The sequence below is a fragment of the Daktulosphaira vitifoliae genome, unplaced genomic scaffold (assembly GCF_025091365.1).
Source record: "Daktulosphaira vitifoliae isolate Bord-2020 unplaced genomic scaffold, ASM2509136v1 Scaffold_4, whole genome shotgun sequence".
Classification (NCBI taxonomy): domain Eukaryota; kingdom Metazoa; phylum Arthropoda; class Insecta; order Hemiptera; family Phylloxeridae; genus Daktulosphaira; species Daktulosphaira vitifoliae.
This window is the reverse complement of record NW_026099575.1, coordinates 37,281,895-37,306,062: the sequence shown is the minus strand read 5'-3', so window position 1 is coordinate 37,306,062 and position 24,168 is coordinate 37,281,895. Positions and strand designations below refer to the sequence as shown.

Below are 24,168 nucleotides of genomic sequence, written 5' to 3'. Positions count from 1 at the left end.
TCGAATACTGGCAGCGATACGTCATCGCCCGTTGGTAATGTTTGTCGGCGTGTGTTGCAGCTCGTCATCCCACTGCGAGCTAATAGCTTAGCTTAGTACTTACGGGTTCAAGAAGTAAAAACATTAAAGCAACCATATCTTAGGTTTAAAACATTCTGTATTTTCATTCAGTTCGCTGCAGTTACGTTGTGCGGACACGGAGTACGTGAGAATTTTAATATAAATTAAAGTTTTCATGTATTTATTAGTTGCTCACTGCCCAAATTCGTTTGTGGGCAGAACAGATGCATAAGGACCCGGTTGCTGTCTTTCTTTCGCGGGTTTATGAAACTACTTTTTTTCTTCATCTTTAATTTATCAATAAAAAAATTAATTTATTTAAAAAAAAGTTATTAATCGACGCGGTGTTCGCGAAGTTCACTAGTTTATAAATTGTGACATCAAAACATCAACCATGGAGATGGATTCAGATAGATCGGATCCCTTTATGAAATATTTGGCTGTTGATCGAAATAAGCTTAACGATCAGCCCACTCAAGCAGAATGGACCCAAAAACGGTTAGTTTGGGTGCCCCACGAAAATCAAGGCTTTGTGGCTGCTGGTATTAAAGGAGAACGAGGAGATGAAGTAGAAGTTGAAATAACAGAGACTGGCAAGCGAATACTGGTTGATAAAGATGTCATACAAAAAATGAATCCACCCAAATTTGACAAAAGTGAAGATATGGCGGAGTTAACTTGCCTAAATGAAGCTTGTGTACTTCACAATATTAAAGACCGATATTACTCTGGATTAATTTATGTGAGTTGATACTCTTTATAAAACTTCTATAAAACTCGTTATGATGTATGAATGTAGAGGGTGGTTCAAAGCTTGATTAACTATAGGATGTATTCCTCGACTGGTTTTATTTTAGAAATATAGTAAAGTAGTTTTATTTTTTAATTAAAAGGTCCAGTGCAATAACTGGCTATCTCCATTATTAAAAATTCGCTAGACACAAAAAGTTAAATGATTTAAGTGCTAAACTCTGCATATCAAGCATCTATATTTGTTCAATATTATTTTTTTTTAGTTAATATGTTTAGTGATCATGTCAAACTATTAAACAATTAACTCTCTATCAGAAATTATAAAACCATGAATATAAAAAAAAAGAAATGAAAATAACTGGTTATTGTACTAGACCCTTCAATTTTACAGCAACAGATGTTGGAAATTTATATTTGCAGTTATGCTTGAAATTAAAAACCATTTATTTTAATAAAATGTAATTGGTCTTACCGAAATTCTGTGTATAAAGCATAGTTACTCAATGTTTTATATTATCAATCACTAACACGTTTGTTGTAATATTTTTTTGATAATAATTTTAGGATCTATAGAATATCTATTACATTCTAATACATTTTTATAGTTGAAATTATCTTGCTATAACTTCAAAAAAGATAGTATTAAAGGTTTTATTTTATAAATTACATAACCCTCATTCTCAGTATCTTTACATTTTATTACTATTGGCTTGCAAAGTATTATTCGTTTATATAAATTTAAAGTAATCTTAACTAAATATCTATGTATCTTCATAACTATTATTAATTTCCAAGATATTTAAAATAGTTATTTTCTTATATTCAATTAATAAAATAAATAACATTCTTTACCAAATATTTATTGCTTAATACTTATTGCATCTTATTAAATTTTTAATATTAAATTTAATTTTTTAATATAATATTGAATTTTGTTATGAAAACTATTAAAGCTATACATCATGTACTTTTTTAAACTTTCTAACAGCTGATTATATACAAGATTTTTAGTATAGATGGAACTTGTACATTTTTCCACAGAAAATCTTAAATGTTTACTCCTATATATGTATGTTGATTAATATCTATGAAGATTGTATTCAGTCAAATCAGTTTTTCCATATTGCTAATATTTCCATATTACAATATACAAACAATGAAAACAATAGAAATCTGTTTTCTTAATTAATGGACACCACCTATATTTTCCCTCATATTATACATAGTAAATATTTTGAATTTAAAATGCTTAGTAATTAATTTACACTATTAATTATAAGTAGACCACATACTACAACAGTAAATATTGAATGTTATAATGATACAACTAGTAAACTTTAAAAATTATATAATTTATCATTAAATTAAATAACTATGCTTTAAATAATATCATGCTTTTGCCTGTCATATGTTTGTAATATATGAAGTATCTAGGGTTATCATTGATTATGCAAAACCTATATTTAAGTAAAAAAACATCTTGAGATGCCTTGAAAAGTAATTTTGAGATATGCTCTTTCCTTTGAAATAATATGATAATAATAATCAGGTATTGTGTCAAATTAAAAAAAAGGCGTGATTAATATAAACTTGAATTTATTAAATATTATTATAAATTTGTATGTTCAAAAATCTTAAATGTTTTATTATTGCTTTAAATGTTTTTAATTTTTCACAAAAATTTACTTTTTGTTTATTATAAGTAAATAATTAGATTGATGAAAGGTGTATCATAAGAGTTAGATTTATATTTTACCAACAAACTGTTTTAAATGTTTATACATCAAAATGTAAACAACGGTAGTAATTTTTAAATAATAGCTTTGCAGTTGTACCTATTATAGGTACAAATATTAGGATATGTTGATGTAATCTAATTTTAAATAAACAATAATTTTTAGTTATTGTAAATTATACAGGTTATTTATATAAAATAAAATCCTTAGAACATTTTGTGGACAAAATCTATATATTAAAAATTAACTTTTATGCAACATACAGTTTTTATACTAATTTTCCTATTAAATATTCTAAAATTTTCACTACTTAATCACATGTACATGTATTCATATATGGTTCGTTTATATGTATTTTCGTAATTAATAATTTACATCCGGATTAAAACTTGTATTTTTCTCGTATATCTACGTATATATCCGTATCTATTTACTTATTAAGCACTTAGGAATGCAGACGGGTCATCCTGGGTCAATTCATGTGACATTATCTGGTCTGGTCAACCTGCCCCTCTTCTGTTATAGAAATCACGATTAGTGTAATACATTGAACAGTACATTGTATATTTATTACACCCTTATTTTTAATGCAGTTCATAGCTAAAAAAAATTGTTTCTTATGAAATACAGCGTTTTTTACGTTTTTCATATCATGCCAGTTGGGAAATACGAATAGATAGTTAAAACAGTGAAACTCGTTATTCTTTCACAACGACATTTTGCGTTTGTACCACTGCCTTCGTCAATAAATATATTAAAAAATAATTTATACCCAATTGTCGTTAATAAGTAATTTGTTAATAAACTTCCATTGTGTATGTTGTAGTCGTAATTGCATGCATAAGAAAACTGAATCCGTAATTAATATTATTATGTAAAATCGTACTAATCTGGACCATGAAATCTTAGTATTACTATAAAAAATTAACTATATCCCAGCGAATAATATCTTAACAATTGATTTTATCAATCGCCGTGTGTTTTCCAGTTAAATTCTAATATTATTTATACCATAATAATGTAAAAAAATTTCGCCAGACTATGTTCTAAAGAAAATGACGCACGCAATGTGTATTTGTGGTTACTTGCCGTACTTCGATAAGCCTACAAATACTCATTAGTATTAATATTATGAATATTAACACTCGTTAAATTCAAATGTGTAAGAATAAACTTGGAATTTTTTTTTGAGGACGTACCAGCTTTATCGGTCGCTTGCTTTATTGAATGTCGTGTCAGCACAAACATTAGAACAAAAACATTTTTGTGTCATTCATTGTGTCTATTGCGAATAAATATTTGTGTCGCCTGATTAAGACAATAACATTATGTCAATCATTCAATGGAATAAAATTATTTGCGATAACTTAAAAAAAAAAATTCTTAAATTTGAATGTTGTTAACGTGTTTTACTTTTTAACAATTATTCGTTAGGCCCGTAGCTGTCGATACATTATACTCGTGCCAAATATAATCATAATATATATATTTAAGATATTTACACGTTTGCATGCTTTTTCTATACACACTAGTAATATATTATGTAGGAGTGGCTGCTATCCGAACCGCCATTTCTTCGTGAACCCTCTATATTTCATATGTTGAGTCATTGTTGTAAATGTTAATATTGTGTACACTACAAGTGCACTTCACTAAAGATAAAAAAAAAGGTTAATTCATAGTTTAGTTGGCGTATTGATCATATTTTAAATTTGATTTTGTCTTTAGTGCGTTTAGTTTAATGTCTACTAATAATTAGGTCAAACCTCAATTATAAAATATTGACTATACAAAGTATTACTAACAAATGTGTAATTTTTCGTTACTGATTAGTCATGATCACTATAGAGACAATGATACGTATATTATGTTAGGATCCTGGACATTTAATTATAATATTTTATATTATACTACTACGAAACAGAAGAAATTTCTGTGAATCATTCAATGATTTTGTTCGTAATAATTATTTTTATTTAATGTTATTTCGATGACTGCACTAAAATAATTATTTGAAAAGTTTTATCGGAAATAGTTAAACATTTTGAATATTTTTAGTATTATTAAATATTTTGCTGAGTGGACTACAGTTTCGTTTTCACTTAAATTTTGTTAAGGAAATTGATATGAAAAATATATAATAATAGAAAAAAAATAAACATTCGGTAGTAACTAATTAAAAATAGATTTAAGAATACTATTTATTATAAAAAATAAATAATACATCTCAAACCATCCTATAAAATGTTTTTTTTTGTAAAACTGGTTTTGGGTATTAAATAGTATCTTTGTCGCCCTCATGTAAGATCTTTCTGATGAACTCGAGTAAGGTCGCTTTCATGACGTATAAGTAAAATAGAGGCGTCAAGAATAAATTATTACTATAATTTCTTTTGTATCATCGCTTTTCATTTGGAGGTTTTTTATTTTGTTAATTTTTTATGGGATAGCATAAAAATACAAATTTCTTCTAATGCACATATTATTTATAAGAAGTTCACAAATGGCATATGAGAATATCGAAAGGTTTCTAAATAATATTAATATGTTAACTATGTCACTTAGAAACAAAATAAAAGGTCAGTCAGTATTTTCGTTTAATATGTGTTATCATATAGAAATTTAGGAATGCAAGAAAAATTACGAACAAACATAACGTTTTTAGTAATACTTTTGTAGCTTATATTTTATATAACGCCTTAAGCTAATGTTTGTTGTTAGGTAAATGAAAATAAGTTAATTTGAAGAAAAAAAAAAATCTTTGTAGATTTATTACGTTGTAAATAGTTATATCATTATTATTGATTAAATATAAGTATTTCTCTTACATTATTATAGATGCAATGCGGTTACAGATTATTACTATAAGAAATATTAGAAATGAACATCCTGGTGATTATAAGATGTAGAAAATAAATTCTTACTATTTTTAATAGTTTTAACTATTGCAAAAGTTTTGTTATTTTTTAAATTAATAAAAATTTTACTAAATAAGCAAAATAAATACATTCATATATAGTTACTTACATAATTTCAATGGTAATAAATTATGCAAAAGTCAATAATTTTTCACAATTTCTTAATATTTAGTAATAATGTGTTAAAAAATTTCTTTTTTTCATTTATTTGTATAATATTGATGTAATTATTTTGTTTTTTAGACTTACTCTGGTCTATTTTGTGTCGTTGTGAATCCATACAAGAGATTACCAATTTACACAGAAAATATCATGGAACGATATAAAGGCAACAAACGTCATGAGGTACCACCTCATGTTTTTGCCGTTACAGACACTGCTTACCGGTCAATGTTACAAGGTTATATTTTTTTATTTATTTTAAGAGTTATTTTATCTGACAATATTTTCTCTATATTTTAGATCGAGAAGACCAATCTATATTGTGTACGGGAGAGTCAGGTGCTGGTAAGACCGAAAATACCAAAAAAGTAATTCAGTACTTGGCATATGTAGCTGCTTCTAAGCCGAAAGGAATGATTCAACATGCCGTGAGTATTACTATGTATAACAATATAGTAGCATATACGTAAATCTTTATCACCCGCTGTGTACTAACTGTCATTTAAAAAGATGCTTCATGATAGGTAATTTTAGTAGAACTACCTCGTAACATTCTAGATGAATACAGAATTCTGACTAGACTTTAATTATTTAAATATGCTCATAGAAGTTCTTCGGGGATTCGAATTTTTCCAAATGAGTATTTGGAATATTATTGCCAATTTGTTTGATTCTTTTTTTGGTTAAATTTAGAGGTTTTTTGTATTCTAACTTGTTGCTTTAAAATTTAGTATCTATGTTTCTCGTTTTAATATTAGTACTTTGTATATATGTATCATTCACTACACATATTATAAGATGTAAAGTGGAATTTTTTTTTTGTATTTGTTTTATCACAATATTTTTTCGGTTCTTCTGTACTTGTTGGAAATGCGTTCTTTGTAGAACTACTATTATTAGCTTTGCCTAATTCAATTAGACATAACAATAAATCGTATCATACACGATTACACTAGGGAAAGATTTTAATCAAATTTAATTATCAAAAAGATAGTCAACATGTTACAAATTATTACAGTAAAAAAAAAGTATTTTGCTTGTTTCCCTGTAGGTTTTAAACGAAGGCGTAAAGTTGATTTTTTTACTTGTTAACCACTCCTACGTCTATATTAGGTACTCGGTCGACTATAATTGATAATTATAATTCGCATAGTACTCCATGTTAGTAAGTAAAAAATATTTGCCTTAACAGATCTATTTGAAAGTGTCTGTTGTTTTATTCATCGTGTAAATGTGTAGTGTGCAAAAATTAACGTAAGAGTAACATTTGGTTTACGGAAAGTAAATTTATATAATATGAAAGTACAATTTATGATCTGATAGACTTATTAAAGTTCTAGTATGCTTAAATAAAAAACGACCTTCTCTTTGCAATAGTGATATTTTTGTCCATATTTGTCTCAATGAATTAATTTTCTGTTTCTATTTAAGTGTAGTACATATATTGTTCATTAGTTTTAATTCATAGGGACTATCGACAATTTATTCATAAATAGCTTGCCTCATAAATTAGTTGGCGATAGACGTTACGACAAGTTAAGAGGTCTAAATACGGTCAAATAATTCAATTGATTCATACATATGTATTTTCTTTAAGGTATTTAGCGATATTTTGTCTGGTATACAACAAGTAAGAAATATAGCGGCTTTACAGACAATTAAAAATTATGTCGGTGAAAGTTATTGATATATGAATAGCTCCCCAAACAATGAGAGTAATATTGTTCTTATATTTGTTTATATTACAAAAATATAAATTTTTTACCACCAATCTTAAGCTTCTTGTTAATATGTTTTTGGTTATGATGATTGATTAGAAAATATTAATTCACGATAGATCATTAATCTGTGTACCCTCAGTTACTATATAGGTGGTTTTCGCTGGATGCTTAATTATTTATTTTACTGGTACAATCAATGACCTTACATGCCAAGTATGGTTCTATAGCTTACTTTAAAAACACAAATATTGGTTCTTATAACGGAATTGTTTGTTTTCATTTAATTTTTCTCTCGTTATCTCCTCTAACTGCTAAAACTTCAATAATTAAATTATTTTATAGTGATATATTAAGTAAAAACATTAGATTAAAGGTTATAGTGAAATCCAAGTGTAGAAATAAATCGCGAGTCCCCGTGTGGCGACAAGGATTAGGTTTAAAGTTTTGCTTCCTTATTTGGTACTAAACCCCGATCGGTCCTCTTATGGTAGCGATTTTATTATTTTTCTCTAACTGTGTCACGTGTAAAATAATTATGAAAGACCCCCGTCGTACAGTCACAAAATTCCACACATGGTATCTTTGGCTTTTACTTTTTTATATGAACTCATAAATAGAAAATATTTGTTTTGTTCGCATAATTATATTTTATCTAGAGAACATTGTACATCATGTAACTCTGTCATATATTAATTGTCAATATATTATACCCTGCCCGTATACAAAAAATCACATTAGCATACAGATTATTAAAACAATTATTAATTAAATTGCATATTTTTTCAAGATTAGTTACAGGAATACAATATAAATACCTTTAAAATATATATTTTGAATATAAATTTTTTCTATAAATTAATTTATAAGTATTTAATTAAGTTGAACCTATCTACTTTTAATAATTTTAGTCGTATAAGATGTTTATTAATAATTTAGTTTTTTATATTTGAAAGCTTTGTTTTAGTCTTTAACATTTTTACTTAAAGTTCGATAATATTAAAGGAATTTCTTTAACTTAATATTTTATGCACTAAAAAATTAAAAAAGAGCACAACATAGTTTTATATTCAGGATATACATTTACAATGACTCGTTTTATCATTTTAGTAATAATCAATACTTTTATTTAATTGATTATGTCGTGTTAATGCTATTATCTGGTGTTATTCGTAATATAGCACATATTATATCATTATCATTATTATTATTCATATATATAACATATATGAATATATAAGGAAAAGATTAGTAATAATTTTTACTGAGAATTATTTTCTGTAAAATTCAATCTGAATATCTAATCTTTTATTCGTACTTAAAGTAAATGAGTATTATACAATTTTGTAAAATTTTCCCATTATTGATAACAGTTCAAATCTTTTAAAATAGTTGAGAGAATTATTTTTTAGTCCACAATAAATTACTTACGTCTTAGTTTATGACCGAAAAAGTATTTTTCTTATTGTCCAATATTTAAGTATAAAAATTAATGTGTATTGTATACTGCAATTTTCAGGCATATATATTGTAAACTAAGTAATAAATATCGATTAAAAAAATACCAAATTAAATTTTTTATAAATATAATTTAATGATTTGACCTTCTATTAAATAATCATTTTTGTTTCGCACAAATAGATGAAACATCCATTTATGGTACTCATTTTTTGAAGACCTACCGTTAATTGTAATAGAAAAGTAATGATGATAATGATTTAATAAAAACAAATTTTACATTATAATTGTTTTGTAAAAATGTTTGTATATTTTGTGCATCCATTAACCTGTTGTCTCTCAGTTGTACTATTGCTCGTTTTACCTTAAATAGTAATTCACTGACTGGGTTATCGTCATATAGCGTCCGTGAGAGACTGTAAAATCTGTTTGAACGTAACATTTAATTTTCAATTGTAAGATTTCTGGTTGTAATAATGACTCTGTATGTGTACCTCAGTCGAAGTCAAAATAAACTTGTATTCCCCTATTTAGGCTCTCAAATTTTTGCAAATTTGTAAAGAAAATATAGTTTAAAATATTTTTTTAGTATTTGTTAGATTTAATACAGTTTGAATGTACGATGTTATTCCTTTAAATTTCATATTATATTACTGTACTGTAATATATACCATTTTGAACTTGAAGTTTGATTTACTTAGTCATCAAGTGAAAATTAACAATTATCAAATTCATATTACCTTAGGCTAAACCTTTTTTGTTTTCTCGTTAATTGTACAAATTATTCAGTTTTTTCTTTGTGATTTTGATATTGTTGTTATTTTGATTAATTTCGTGTTCACATGTTTAACACGCATATAAGTCACTTAGTAATAATTTATTACTAATAAGTTTTGTAAACCTCAGTGTAAGAGAGAATTGTAGTTAGTAATTATAAAAAAATTGTATATTAATATGTCTTTTAGCTGTCCTATTTCATAATTATTATAGATTTTAAAATATGTTGTTATCATTTGGTAATTTCTGTTAGTTAATCAGCGCGTAATATTTCATTATCGTCTGATCATTGTTTACTGATTGCTGTGCGTATTGTTTGTTAAATATGCAATATCTAATGAATTTGTTTTTAGATTGTAAGAATTTGTTTTGACCGCGAAACGATTATTTATGTTACATTAACTATGTATAGAACACGCTTTTTAATTTTCAAATGTGATTTGTTATTTGAAGAAATTGAGTCTGACTGTGATTAGAGAGGAACTCATAATGAGAACTTAGTTCGTTGTATTTATTGTTATTTATCGGACATAAATTGAAATAGTTTTCCATATTATCTAATCTTTTATAGGTACACATCATATAGGGAAATATTTTTTTACACATTGTTTTTAGTTATATTAATGTTGATGTTCTCAAAATACGTATTACCTACTAAATGTTGATAATATAATTTTGTCTTATTTAATGATTTTGAGGATTTACATATTATGAAATAGATTGTTGTATCACCTTAGCAAAGTTATAATAATCATAAAAAAGGAGAGTATTTACGGTCTAATCTAATTTTGTAGAACTTACGTTCAATAAACTATTTGTATTTTCTTTAATAAATAAATAATATATATATTTCATTTATTCAAAGAAACTCTTCCAAGACTTCAAATAATAGTATATATCATGAACCACTTAATTATTCGAAAAATAATATTAATAAGTTTTTCACTTTTTTTTTTTTTAGTTTCATGTTTTTCTTGGTTTATTAACCATGAAGTAATTTTTTAATTCATCCTTTATTTTTTTAAATAAAATCAATCTTTTTTCAATTCTTCAATTTCAAACAAATTCATCCTAATTTTTCAAATGATAACACACATAATTAACTAGCTTATTTAAACGATAAGGATTTAATTAAGAAAATGACTGGTCAATAACAGTTTTTTGACCAGTATTTCTGAAGTTAATAATTTAATGTAATGGCTGGATGTGAAGAGTGGTTGTTGCTATTTTTATAAATAGACATTTCCCGACTGTACTCGTCCTTCCACTTAGGCATTACATGTTAATAACTTCCGAAATACTGATCCAAAAGTTGTTATTGACCAGTTATTTTCTTAATTAGATCATTATCTATAAATTAAACTAATTAATTGTATGTTGCCATTTGAAATTTAAATTTGATTTAAGAATTAAAGTTGATATCTTTTGAAAAAATCTTTTTTATACAAAAAATTGTCCATCGTTGGGGAGAACAATTTTTAACGTTTTTTCTATCACATAATTTTCATGATTTAACTAAACTTTTAGCGATAAAATCAAGCTCAATTACAGTTTTTAATTATTATTATATTTAAATTTGAAAAGAATTTTATTACTTATTGATTTAATCATTGATATTGAATTAAATTTTACATGTGACTTTTGTTCAGTAGGCTGTTAAGAAATATAAGTTTAACTTAATTATTAGTGTAAAACATAAATTAAATTATTTTTTTTGTAATTAACTATCTGTTTTTAAAAAACCTTTTTCATGTATTGAAAATTGATTGACTATCGTAGTCACCTGGACCAGCATTGGTTGTTGTAAGTATCTTAATATATAAATCAGCTACTATTCTAATATATTTTTTTATTTTATAATTAACCTCTAATTATTTATTTAACTTAAAATGAATAAGTATTCATTACATTTTAAATTAAATATTGTTACATACTTAATTTTAACTATTAAATAATTTAATATAATTTTGCACGCTTTCAACTGGATGTAATTAATTTATTAGTGCAATACTAATATTAATTTAACTAACAATAATGATTTTGAAGTAAGTAACATAAAAATATGTTTTCATAATATTTTTATTTTTAAACATGTTACTGAATTATGAAATTGATATATTTCTAGGGAGAATTAGAGCAGCAATTGTTACAAGCTAATCCTATATTAGAAGCTTTTGGAAATGCCAAAACTGTTAAAAATGATAATTCCTCTAGATTTGTGAGTTGATATCAACATTTTCTTGTTTAAAATAATATTTGATTAGATTATTTTCTTAGGGTAAATTTATTCGTATTAATTTTGATGCATCTGGTTTTATTGCTGGTGCTAATATTGAAACATACTTATTGGAAAAATCAAGAGCCATACGGCAAGCTAAAGATGAACGTACATTTCATATTTTTTACCAGTTACTTTGTGGTGCATCATCTGAACAAAAAAGTAAAAAACGAAATAAATTATTCGTTATAATTTTACACTAATATCCTTTTTAATTTCTATTTTTAGAGGAATTTATCCTTGAAGATCCTAAGACTTATAGTTTTCTTACAAATGGTAACTTACCTGTTCCTGGTGTTGATGATGCTGCTGAATTTAAAGAAACTGTCAATGCAATGAATATAATGGGAATGAACACTGATGATTATTCAGGTGAGTTCTTAAAATTTCAGGTATACTTGAATAATAATTTTTATAATATCATTGATAATATTATAATAAATAATAATAATACATAATTAATATTATAAGCAATGTAATACTTTAATTTGTTTTTTTAAATAAATTAATATTAAATTTTTATTTTAGCTATTTTTCGAATTGTTAGTGCTGTCATGTTATTTGGAAATATGCAGTTTAAACAAGAGCGTAATAGTGATCAAGCTACATTACCTGATAACACTGTAGCACAAAAAGTAGCTCATTTATTAGGTCTTTCTATTACTGAAATGACAAAGGCTTTCCTTAGACCTCGTATTAAAGTTGGCAGAGACTATGTATTTAAAGCTCAAACTAAAGAACAAGTCGAATTTGCTGTTGAAGCTATTTCCAAAGCCTGCTATGAGCGTATGTTCCGTTGGCTTGTTAACCGTATAAATCGATCTTTAGATAGATCTAAAAGACAAGGTGCTTCATTCATTGGCATATTGGATATGGCTGGATTTGAAATATTTGAAGTAATTTATTATATTATAATATTTATAATATTAAAACCATATCATTAAATATTATGATTTTCAATTTATAGTTAAATTCATTTGAACAATTATGTATCAACTACACAAACGAAAAATTGCAACAACTTTTCAACCATACCATGTTTATTTTGGAACAAGAAGAATATCAAAGAGAAGGTATTGAGTGGAAATTTATTGATTTTGGACTAGATCTTCAACCAACTATTGATTTAATAGACAAAGTATGTATTTAATTATTCAAGTATAATTGATTAAATATATTTTACTTAATAGTCTTTAATATCTTAATTAGCCAATGGGTGTTATGGCTCTACTGGACGAAGAATGTTGGTTTCCAAAAGCTACTGATAAATCTTTTGTTGAAAAATTGATATCTGCTCAAGGTGTTCACCCTAAATTTTTGAAAACTGATTTTAGAGGTGTTGCTGACTTTTCAATTATTCACTATGCTGGAAAAGTTGATTATTCTGCACGCAAGTGGTTGATGAAAAATATGGATCCATTGAATGAAAACATTGTACAGCTTCTTCAATCTTCCCAAGATCCATTTGTTGCCCATATTTGGAAAGATGCCGAGATAGTTGGCATTGCTCATCAAGCACTTAGTGATACACAGTTTGGGGCACGTACTCGAAAAGGAATGTTTCGTACAGTGTCACAATTATATAAAGAACAGTTGAACAAACTAATGATTACTTTGAGAAACACTAATCCTAATTTTGTGAGGTGTATTATTCCAAATCATGAGAAGCGAGCTGGTAAAATTGATGCTCAGTTAGTTTTAGATCAATTACGTTGTAATGGAGTGTTAGAAGGTATAAGGATTTGTAGACAAGGTTTCCCTAACCGAATTCCTTTTCAAGAGTTTAGACAACGTTATGAGTTACTGACTTCAAATGCCATACCCAAAGGCTTTATGGATGGCAAAAAAGCTTGTGAAAAAATGATAAATGCTCTTGAACTTGATTCAAACTTATATCGAGTTGGTCAATCAAAGATTTTCTTTAGAGCTGGTGTTCTTGCTCATTTAGAAGAAGAGCGTGACTTCAAAATTTCTGATCTTATTGTTAATTTCCAAGTAAATTATAATCAAAAATGAAATATTGTATATATTTTTAATTTTCTCTATTTTTGTATGTGTTAGGCGTTTTGTAGAGGCTATCTAGCACGAAGAAATTATCAAAAGCGCTTGCAACAGCTTAATGCTATTCGTATTATTCAGCGTAACTGCTCAGCATATTTAAAATTGAGAAATTGGCAATGGTGGAGATTATATACGAAAGTAAAGCCATTGCTAGAAGTTACTAAACAAGAGGAAGTATTGTCTATTAAGGAAGAAGAACTTAAAGTGGTTAAAGAAAAATTAGAATCTCAACAACGAGGAGTTATTGAACTTGAGAAAAAGTAAAATTTAAATTTATCATTGTTTACTTATTAATTAATATCACTTTTATTTTCAGATATCAAACAGCTATTGATGAGAAGAATGCATTAGCTGAACAACTTCAAGCTGAAGTAGAGTTGTGTGCTGAAGCTGAAGAAATGAGAGCTAGACTTGCTGCTAGAAAATTGGAGTTGGAAGAAATATTACATGATTTAGAAGCTAGAATAGAAGAAGAAGAAGAAAGGTCTAGTTTACTAGGACAAGAGAAAAAAAAATTGCAACTCAATATTAATGTAATTTTTTTTTTTTTTTTAATACTTTATAAGCCCGTAAAAAGCCATAGCGGCATCCTCCAAATGAGAAGGTATCTTAACCATTGATATTAGTCCCTCTCTGGAGAGAAGGATGGCAACACCAATTACTGAACTGATCTTTTGTTCGGTAAAAAAAGCCTCCCATGACTGAGTTTTGAATTTGAGGTAGTACGAATCAAGCACTGTCACGTTACCAACTCGGTAACACTATCCTTAATAATGATATATTATTCAGTATTAAAATTATTCATTTTATTTATTAAAGATTTATTTATGAAAGATAAATGCCCAAAATTTTTTGTACAAAATAGTGAGTATTGTTTTATTTACTATTAAATATTTCCTCATAGGATCTCGAAGAACAGTTAGAAGAAGAAGAAGCTGCTCGACAAAAGCTACAACTGGAACGTGTACAAACTGATGCTAAGTTAAAAAAACTTGAAGAAGATTTAGCATTAGCTGAAGATACTAATGTAAAATTAGCTAAAGAAAAAAAAGTATTGGAAGAAAGAGCCGCAGATTTAGCTCAAACTTTGGCAGAAGAAGAAGAAAAAGCTAAACATTTGACAAAACTCAAAACTAAGCATGAAACAACCATTGCTGAACTTGAAGAACGCTTGTTGAAAGATAACCAACAACGTCAAGAAATGGATCGAACAAAGAGAAAAGTTGAAACAGAGGTAAGTTTCATATTCATTTATACACATATTAAAACTATTAAAAATTGCGGAGTTGGCAATTTTATTATTTCAATATTTTAACTTTTTAGGTAAATGACTTAAAAGAACAATTAAATGAAAAGAAAGCTCAAGTTGAAGACCTACAATTACAACTTGGAAAACGAGAAGAAGAATTAACACAAGCCTTTATGAGAATAGATGAAGAAGCTGCTAGTATAATACTTAAAAATATATTAAATTTTCAAATTTGTATATTATATATTTTTTTTATTCAGGTAAAGCTCAATCCCAAAAGTCTCTAAGAGAACTAGAATCTCAACTTGGCGAGCTTCAAGAAGATCTTGAAGCAGAACGTACTGCTAGAAGTAAAGCTGAAAAACAAAAACGTGATCTAAATGAAGAGCTTGAAGCTTTGAAACATGAACTCTTAGATTCATTAGATATAACTGCTGCTCAACATGAACTTAGAGCTAAACGAGAACAAGTTAATTAAATCAATCTGTTTTATTTAATTCAATATATACCCTTATAAGTTTAAATAATTCATAAATAATTGATTTTTATTAGGAACTAGCTACATTGAAAAAATCTTTAGAGGAAGATACTCAGTCACATGAAATTATCATTACTGAAATGAGGCACAAACACAGTCAAGAAATATCAGTTATCAATGAGCAGATAGAATCTTTAAAAAAAGTACTTTATTATTTATATAAAGATTAATATATTTAAAGGTTAAAATTATAAATTTCCACTTTTTATTGTTTTTAGGCTAAAAGTCAATTGGAAAAATCCAAGCAAACCCTTGAAGCAGAAAATGCTGATCTAGCTGCTGAACTTAAAACTTCTGCATCCTCAAAATCTGAACTAGAAAGGAAACGGAAAATTGTTGAAACTCAACTCAGTATGTATAGTAGTGATGAATTCTTAATGTTAAGACATTTTATTTTAAAAGGTTTATGAAGCTAATAAAAAGAAATTTAACTAGGTGAAACACAGAGTAAACTTGTAGAGTCTGAAAGATCAAAGAATGAATTTCTTGATAGATTATCAAAACTTAGTAATGAATCTGAATCTATAGTTAATCAATTAGAAGCTGCAGAACTCAAAGCGTCAGCTGCAGAAAAAGCTGCTGGTACTATGGAAACACAACTACAGGAAACTCAAGTATGAGATTTCAATAAGTATTGAATAAAAGCTCAATTTATTATTACCACTGCTATTTACTTCATATAGGCACTTCTTGAGGAGGAAACTAAATTAAAACTTTCATTGAATTCTAAACTTAAACAAATTGAAAGTGAAAAAGAAGCCTTACAAGAACAATTAGAAGAAGAAGAAGAATCTAAAAAAACTATGGAGAAACAGATAGTAGCTCTTAACTTACAAATATCTGAAAGTCGTAAAAGAATGGAAGACGAAGCTGAGCAAATGGCTGCCATGGAAGCTTCATACAAAAAATCTATCAAGGTTTAGTGCATATCATTTTAATAAAGATATTAAAAAAATAACATTAGTTAGATATTAAAAGTCAAATTGTAAAAATTTTATATAAAATTTTGTTTTGTGATAGGACACAGAATTGTTGCAACGTCAAATTGAAGAGCTGCAAGCCAACAATGATAAATTAGACAGATCAAAAAAGAAATTACAATCTGAATTAGATGACATTAATATTGATCTTGAAGCTCAGCGATCTAAAGTGATTGAATTGGAAAAAAAACAAAGAATATTTGATAAAACTCTTGCTGAGGAAAAGGTGATGAATAAAAATGTATCATATTATTAAAAACTACATGATTATTGACTTATGAGGTCAATTTTTTAAAGAGGACAAGTTGCTAAAACTTCTTAAAATAAATAATTTTGAATAATGTGAGTACTTAGCTACTAAGCTGAACACTTCAAAATTGGCAATTTTTATCAAAAATTATATTATTTTTAATCTAATAATAATTCATATAAATTACAAGAAAAGGTTTTCTTTTTTTATCTTATAAGTAAATTGTATTCCCTTTAATTTGATAAAGATTTAAAGAAGCCATGTTTTTTAGAATATTGAAAATATATAAAAATAGAAATAGAATTAATAATTGAAATGAACAAAAAAATTTACTTGGTGGTTATTTCATCAATTCTTAGTCTTTATCATTTCCTGATTCTCTATCTCAACTTTTTTGGGACATCTTTACAATGATTTGACATCATTTTTACACTAGCTGTTGACCTAACATTATGGTTAAGGAACGAGTAAATTGTAAGGTGTGTGTGTGTCACTGTAAAAGTTAACTTCTCAGCAATGTATTGAAGCTAAAATAAAAGTTCAAATATTGTATTGATTCTAACACTATCAAAATATTAATAGTAAAATGCATCTAAAATAATAACCTTCAGTTATGGGGTTAATGTGGAAATTGTAAATGAATGGGACAATTATAAATTTATTATTCCTTTTAGAATATTCAGTAGACATTACTTAAGATAAGACAATTCCTATCTTTAAGTATATAGTTATCTTAAGTATAAATAAAAATTTAATATTTTAGGCAGTGTCAGAGCAAATGGTTATTGAACGTGATGCTGCTGAACGTGAAGCTCGTGAAAAAGAAACTCGTGTACTATCACTTACAAGAGAATTAGATGAGTTAATGGTAAAAGTAGAAGAACTTGAAAGAGGCAAGCGAACTTTACAAAATGAATTAGATGAACTTATAAATAATCAAGGAACTGCTGATAAAAATGTGAGACATTAATTAATGAGACATGGCATAATTAAATTGAATTGTATAACAAAATTTAAAAAAATTTAGGTACATGAATTAGAAAAAGCTAAGAGGATATTGGAATCTCAATTAGCCGAGATACGCATTCAAAATGAAGATTTAGAAGATGAGCTCCAAATAACTGAAGATGCTAAGCTAAGACTAGAAGTAAACATGCAAGCATTGAGAGCTCAATTTGAAAGAGATCTTGCGGTATTTGTCAATTTTTTTAAAATTAAATTGCAGTATAAAAGTAATTAAAATGGATTTTTTTAATAAACAGGCCAAAGAAGAACAAAGTGAAGAAAAACGTAGAGGTCTTCTTAAACAAATTCGTGATATCGAAGCTGAGTTAGAAGACGAACGCAAACAAAGAGCTTCTGCAGTTGCAGGTCGTAAAAAAATTGAAGCTGACTATAAAGATTTGGAACAGCAATTGGATATGCACAATAAACTTAAAGAAGATGCTCTTAAACAGTTAAAAAAATTGCAAGTCCAATTAAAAGATGCTACACGCGATGCTGAAGAAGCTCGAGCATCTCGTGATGAATTATCAGCTACAACTAAAGAAACTGAACGTAAATTAAAATCTGTTGAAGCTGAATTACTTTTATTAACTGAAGAACTATCTGCTTCTGAAAGAGCAAGACGTGTGGCTGAAAGTGAACGTGATGATTTAATGGAAGAAATGAATAGCAACTCGAACAAAGGGTATTATGTAACATTTTTAAAGTTTTCATTTTAATTCATAGAAATACTATCTTAATTTATACAGTATATATAAGAAATAATTTATGATTTTTAAAAATATTATATTTTATTTAAAAATATTCTATTTTTAGCTTAATAGCATGGGTTCATGTGTTTAATCAATTGACAAATTGATCTAATTGAATTCAAATTGAAGAACTAAAATATTTCTTTAATTTATATTTGAATTTTTATATTTAATAGTACATTGATGGTTGATGAAAAACGTCGTTTAGAAGCTAGAATTTCTGCATTAGAAGAAGAATTAGAAGAAGAGCAAACTAACTCTGAAGCATTAAATGAGCGTAGTAGGAAAGCTATGATCCAAATTGAACAACTAAATTCTGGTAACTACATAAAAATCTGTTATTTAATTTAATGAATAGTAAAATTTCATTTAAAATTTTTATTAATCAATTGTAAATTTTACAACAACATAGGCGTTAAGTCTATTTTTCCTTTTTTTCCTCGCCTTGATCCCAAATACTTAGGTTTGACCATCCTTATCCCAAACTTTTACTTGATACGATCTCCCATACATTAGCTGTCCTCATATTGCATTTAATAATATCCCTCCATCTCTTTTTGGTTTTCTTTACAGCATCCTGATTCCTTTTTTCTCATAATATGACTAAATCATCTAAGTCTATTTTCTTTCATATTATCCACAATTGACGTTACACCTATACTCCCTTTTATATGTTCCTTATCCTATCTTCACTAGTCTTCACTATATCACTCACCTACCTAATCATTCTCATCATTGCTACACTCATTCTCAGCTCTATTCTTGTCAACCGCCAAACACTGAACCATATATAAACCAGATGTGGTCTCGCTGCAGTATTTTAAAACCTATCTATCAGTTTCATTGAATGTATCACATATCATACCAGACTCTTTACTCCACATCACCCACCCACACATAATCTTGTGTTCTTACATCCTCGTCCATACTACCATTCTTTTGCACAACTGATCTTAAATACTTAAAACTTTACACCTCTCCTATCATACCCTTGCTGGTTGTCATTGATCTCCTCATTTCACTTATTCATGTTTAAGTTTTGTCAAACTCGTAATCCATATACTCTGTATTACTCCTACTTATTCGTAATCCTATTTAAGCCAACACCTCCTAATATTTCCCATACTTCTACTGCCACTTTATTTGATCCTATTGCTTTATTTTTTTCATTGATGCTAAAGCTCTCCATACCTCTTTCATACTAATAAAATTTACCAGTTCCTCGTTCCACAAGATATCATCCAATGTCTCTTTTGGATACTCCACATTCAGTAATTTTTCAAAATACTATTTCTACTTATTTTCACATCATCATCACTCGATAATACTCTATTATCAACACTTTTTATACACCTTACATAATGAAAATCCTTAGACCTTTTTTCTCTTACTTTCACAAGTCTGTAAACTTCTTTCTCGCCTTCCATGTTCCTATCCTATCATACCTCTTAAACTTCGCCTTACTTTCTGCACAATTGGCATCTTTGCACAAGCGTTTATACTCCATACAATCTTCTCTCCTATTGCTCTTCTTCCACGTTTTTATATATTTACTTTCTATGATTTTTTGAACGTCCTCATCCCACCACCGGGTTTCTTTGATTCCTGGCATTCTACTACTATTTTTATCAAGAGTGTCCTTTGCAGTATTCTTTACACAACTAACAAATCTGTTCCACTCATCATTGACGTCTCTCTTGACATTCCACGCTGTCCTCTTTTACTGTCTTTAGAAACTCTTTTTCATTTTCCCTTCAATTTCCACCACTTGATCCACGATTCTCCTCCTGTGTTCTTTCTGTTTTTGTATACTCTCTTCCCATTACACCACAACTCCATTACCATTCGTCTATGTTGTGTAGTTTACTCTTGCCTAAGATAACTTACAATCTTTTACTCAATTTACATTCACTCTTACACATAAAATAAACAATCTGTGATCTATTACTACCTCTCTTTTATAAGTCATATAATGTTCTTCTTTTTTTCTAAAATAAATATTAATCACAGCAAGATCAAGAACATTGTCATTAAGTGTTAAAAATTAATTTTAGTTGATTTATCTTTAAGAAATTAATCATCTATTATTATTAATATAAATATAATATATATATTTATACATAGTATTATTTTAAATAAATTTAGATTTAGCTAATGAACGTACCTCAAGTCAAAAATTGGAAACAACTAGAATGTTATTGGAAAGACAAAACAAAGAGTTAAAAACTAAATTAACTGAAATAGAAACTAATCAGCGTGTTAAAACTAAAGCAGCAATTTCTAATTTGGAATCCAAAGTTGTCAATCTTGAAGAACAGTTAGAATCTGAAGCCAAGTATTTATTTTTTTATCCATTTTAATTTCTTAGGCATACAATTAATTTTATGTTTGCTATATTGTTCTTTTTTTTTAAAGGGAACGTCAGTTACAACAAAAAGCTAACCGTAAACTTGAAAAGAAAATGAAAGAAATTGTTATGCAACTAGAAGATGAAAGAAGAACCGTTGACCAATATAAAGAACAAGTAGAAAAGGTTAGTATGCATTTCAGTTTGATATTTCTAAAATATGATAAAAGTTAAAAAAAAATTGTTTATAGAGTAATACCAGAGTAAAGGCTCTGAAAAGGCAAATTGAAGAAGCTGAAGAAGAAATAAGTAGAGAAAAGCATGCCAAACGTAAGATTCAAAGAGATTTGGATGAGTTATTAGAATCAAATGAATCCATTTCTCGAGAAAATAATAATCTAAGAAGTAAACTCAGGTAATTATTGCAGTAAATACAAATATGCATAAATACATAGTGAAATTATTATAATTTCAGACGTACTGGTGTGACCACTTCTCGAATAGGTACATCAGGCAGTAAAAGAGGGTCAACAATTGATGATTTGTCAACCGTACATGGCAGCTCATTAGATGATTCATTAGAATCAAATAATGGATCTAATGATACAAATTCTTTAGGTTTGTACACCAAATTTAATCAAAATAAATTTTTAAGTATCCCTAAATAAAAATTATAGTTAGATAATGTTATTATCTGTTTGAAATTATATTAAAATATTTAGGTACAGAAGATATGTGGTCTCGATAAATTTCATTCCATCACAATTAAAATGGTATGTAGGGTATGCATTTGAACAACATTTGGCTTCAGGAAAAATTTCATTATGAACTTTTGGTTTTTTTCTTTTATTTTTTGGTTATTTATATATATTTAAACAAATGATTGACTTTAATTACCAAAACTAATATTTAATAATGAAAAATCAAAATTATTTTACAAAAATTTAAAGTAAACCTTGGTAAAAGTGTAATTTATTAATTATGGTGATTTAACTTAATTTGTATACTATCTTTAATTTTTTTCTAGATTGATTTTATGATTTATCAATTTATGACAACTTCTCATTGAAATTTTGACAACCAATTCTTCTATATGTATATTTTTAACATTTAATAAGATAAAATAAAACTTTATACTCTTTTATTAAAATTTTTTTTTATTTTTATTAATAATTATTTAAGATTTTTTAATTTTTTTTATAAGCTATTACCCGATGATGACATAAGTTAAAACTAGTAGTAAATTATAGAATTTTTATATACTCAAGGCATAGTTGTTAATCATTTTTTATAATTATTATTATTATTAAAAAAAAAAAAAAAAAAATTAACTAATAAAACATGGCTGGGTGAGTTATTACATTTAAAATGTATATAAGAAATATTCAACGCAATGTTCTTAATTTACCACAACAGCACCTAGTATATTGGTGACATTGTTAAAAATTTAAATAATAATAATTTTTTTTATAAAATGAATAAAAAAAAAAAGTTAAAATTGTAATTGTTATTCATTAATTGAATCAATCTACATTATAGATGATTCAAGTTAAGTTTGAACAAACTTTCACTTTTGTTAAACATTAAAAATTAGTAGTTAACACTTAACTATACTGCTGTGCTAAGCAAAAACAGGATAACTCCAAAATTAAAAAAAAAATTTTTTTTTTATTTCTATAGGTAAATTTAGTGGTTTTACACCAATTTTTGATGTAAAAATAGTATATTTTTTATTAAAATCCATCTAAAATTGAAATATAAAATAAGAAAATATACGGTAAGTTCAATATATTTGATGTTTTGTAAGCGAAAACACGGTAAATCCAAATACTAAGCAAAAACTTGGTATATCACATAAAAAATAATGGAGTTACGGTCTTTTGAATTATGTTCATACATTGGGAAAAAAGGGTATCTTGATTTACTGTTAAAAATGTTTTTTTGTGTTCCTGAAAAATCATGTTGACTGGAGATATCCTGTTTTCGCTTAGCACGGCAGTATAGTAGAATATAAGTTAATGAAAAACTTAATAAATACCAAAAATTCGTTCTTAGTATTGTACTTATTAAAATTAAATTACTTCAAGATTTAAATAATTTTTGTAATAACCCAATCAATAATGACATATTCAACCAAACAAATTCTTTTGAACAAAAACTAATTTAAGTAAAAAATGTATTGTTTTAATTGATGTAGTAAAAACCAAAGTAAGCTTATTAGATTTAGTAATAAAACTATTTCTGGGGTTAGTTAAAAATTCAATTGTTAATAACTAGTATTGTTTTTTCATTTTTAAGCGGGTGCACCATTATACTTATAATGTAATGTTTTTAAACAAAAATATTTTTTTCTCAATGCTTTATTTATTCCATTGAATTATAATCTACATGTATTTTTATTCTTTTAAAGTACTTTTTTTTTTTTGAGATTATTGAGTAAAAAAAATCATGAAGTAAATAAAAACTTGTTTTCAATTTAGAAAAAGTTTTCTTTACACAATTAAAATAGACTTGCATATTTTATAAAGTACACCCGCTCAAAGATTAATTTACTAATTCAAATCTATTTTGTATACATTATAATTTAATATAAATTATTGCTGAAAACTTAATACTATTATTTATTAGTTAATATCTACAATCCAAACCTTATATTTTTTTATTAGCTAATTTAACAAATCAGTAGATATTGAATGTATAAACACGTATTTAAAAATTAATGTTTCTAATTATGGATATAGGTGATGATTTTAACTTAAGCTAAAAATAATAATTATTTTTATTTTTAGGTCCATGAAGAACAAGCAGTTTCCTGAGTGATACATAGCTCAAACAAATACCGAATTTTTTTTATAAATTTTTAATTATTATTACTTTTTTTAACTTAAAACTATTTTTGGTTATCTAAAAATAATTCGTACTTAATTAAAAAAAAAATAGTAATTTTTAACTAAAAATTTTAATGATCACCAACTATGTGACTTTAAATTAAAAAATATAAACATTTTACGTCAACTTTTAAATGTTAAATGTATGATGAAAGATTATCTTTGTAAACTTTGATGTAGTTCAGTTATTTATTATTATTATTTATTATAATTATTATTCTTTTATGTATTTTTATTT

The 24,168-nt window shown here is 26.5% G+C and overlaps 1 protein-coding gene across 2 annotated transcripts; it reads left to right on the top strand.

Moving 5' to 3' along the window:
* Positions 1-46: 46 nt before the first annotated feature.
* LOC126905383 (myosin heavy chain, non-muscle) lies at positions 47-24,129 on the top strand. Of its 2 annotated transcripts, XM_050685013.1 has the most exons (30): positions 47-802; positions 5,711-5,867; positions 5,930-6,057; positions 11,362-11,385; positions 11,708-11,800; positions 11,860-12,022; positions 12,089-12,232; positions 12,389-12,756; positions 12,828-12,998; positions 13,070-13,855; positions 13,922-14,181; positions 14,238-14,454; positions 14,826-15,155; positions 15,245-15,368; positions 15,431-15,639; positions 15,723-15,851; positions 15,927-16,059; positions 16,144-16,322; positions 16,392-16,625; positions 16,729-16,914; positions 17,702-17,896; positions 17,966-18,130; positions 18,201-18,628; positions 18,872-19,014; positions 20,841-21,030; positions 21,111-21,228; positions 21,294-21,457; positions 21,518-21,660; positions 21,765-21,815; positions 23,832-24,129. In XM_050685013.1, exons 1-29 carry the CDS (start codon positions 455-457, stop codon positions 21,788-21,790), a joined length of 5,955 nt encoding a protein of 1,984 aa, XP_050540970.1. In that variant the 5' UTR covers positions 47-454; the 3' UTR covers positions 21,791-21,815; positions 23,832-24,129. The 2 variants fall into 2 exon arrangements, with proteins under 2 accessions (XP_050540970.1, XP_050540971.1); XM_050685014.1 differs by lacking the exon at positions 21,765-21,815 and having other exon boundaries at positions 48-802; positions 23,832-24,128.
* The last annotated feature ends 39 nt before the right edge of the window (positions 24,130-24,168 follow it).

Bases quoted from the DNA above. Each gene is read 5' to 3' on its own strand.
- LOC126905383 (XM_050685013.1), top strand. From the start codon at position 455: ATGGAGATGGATTCAGATAGATCGGATCCCTTTATGAAATATTTGGCT. The intron at 15,640-15,722 runs GTTAATTAAATC...GATTTTTATTAG, and splicing joins TTAGAGCTAAACGAGAACAA to GAACTAGCTACATTGAAAAA. The intron at 21,458-21,517 runs GTAATTATTGCA...TTATAATTTCAG, and splicing joins AATCTAAGAAGTAAACTCAG to ACGTACTGGTGTGACCACTT.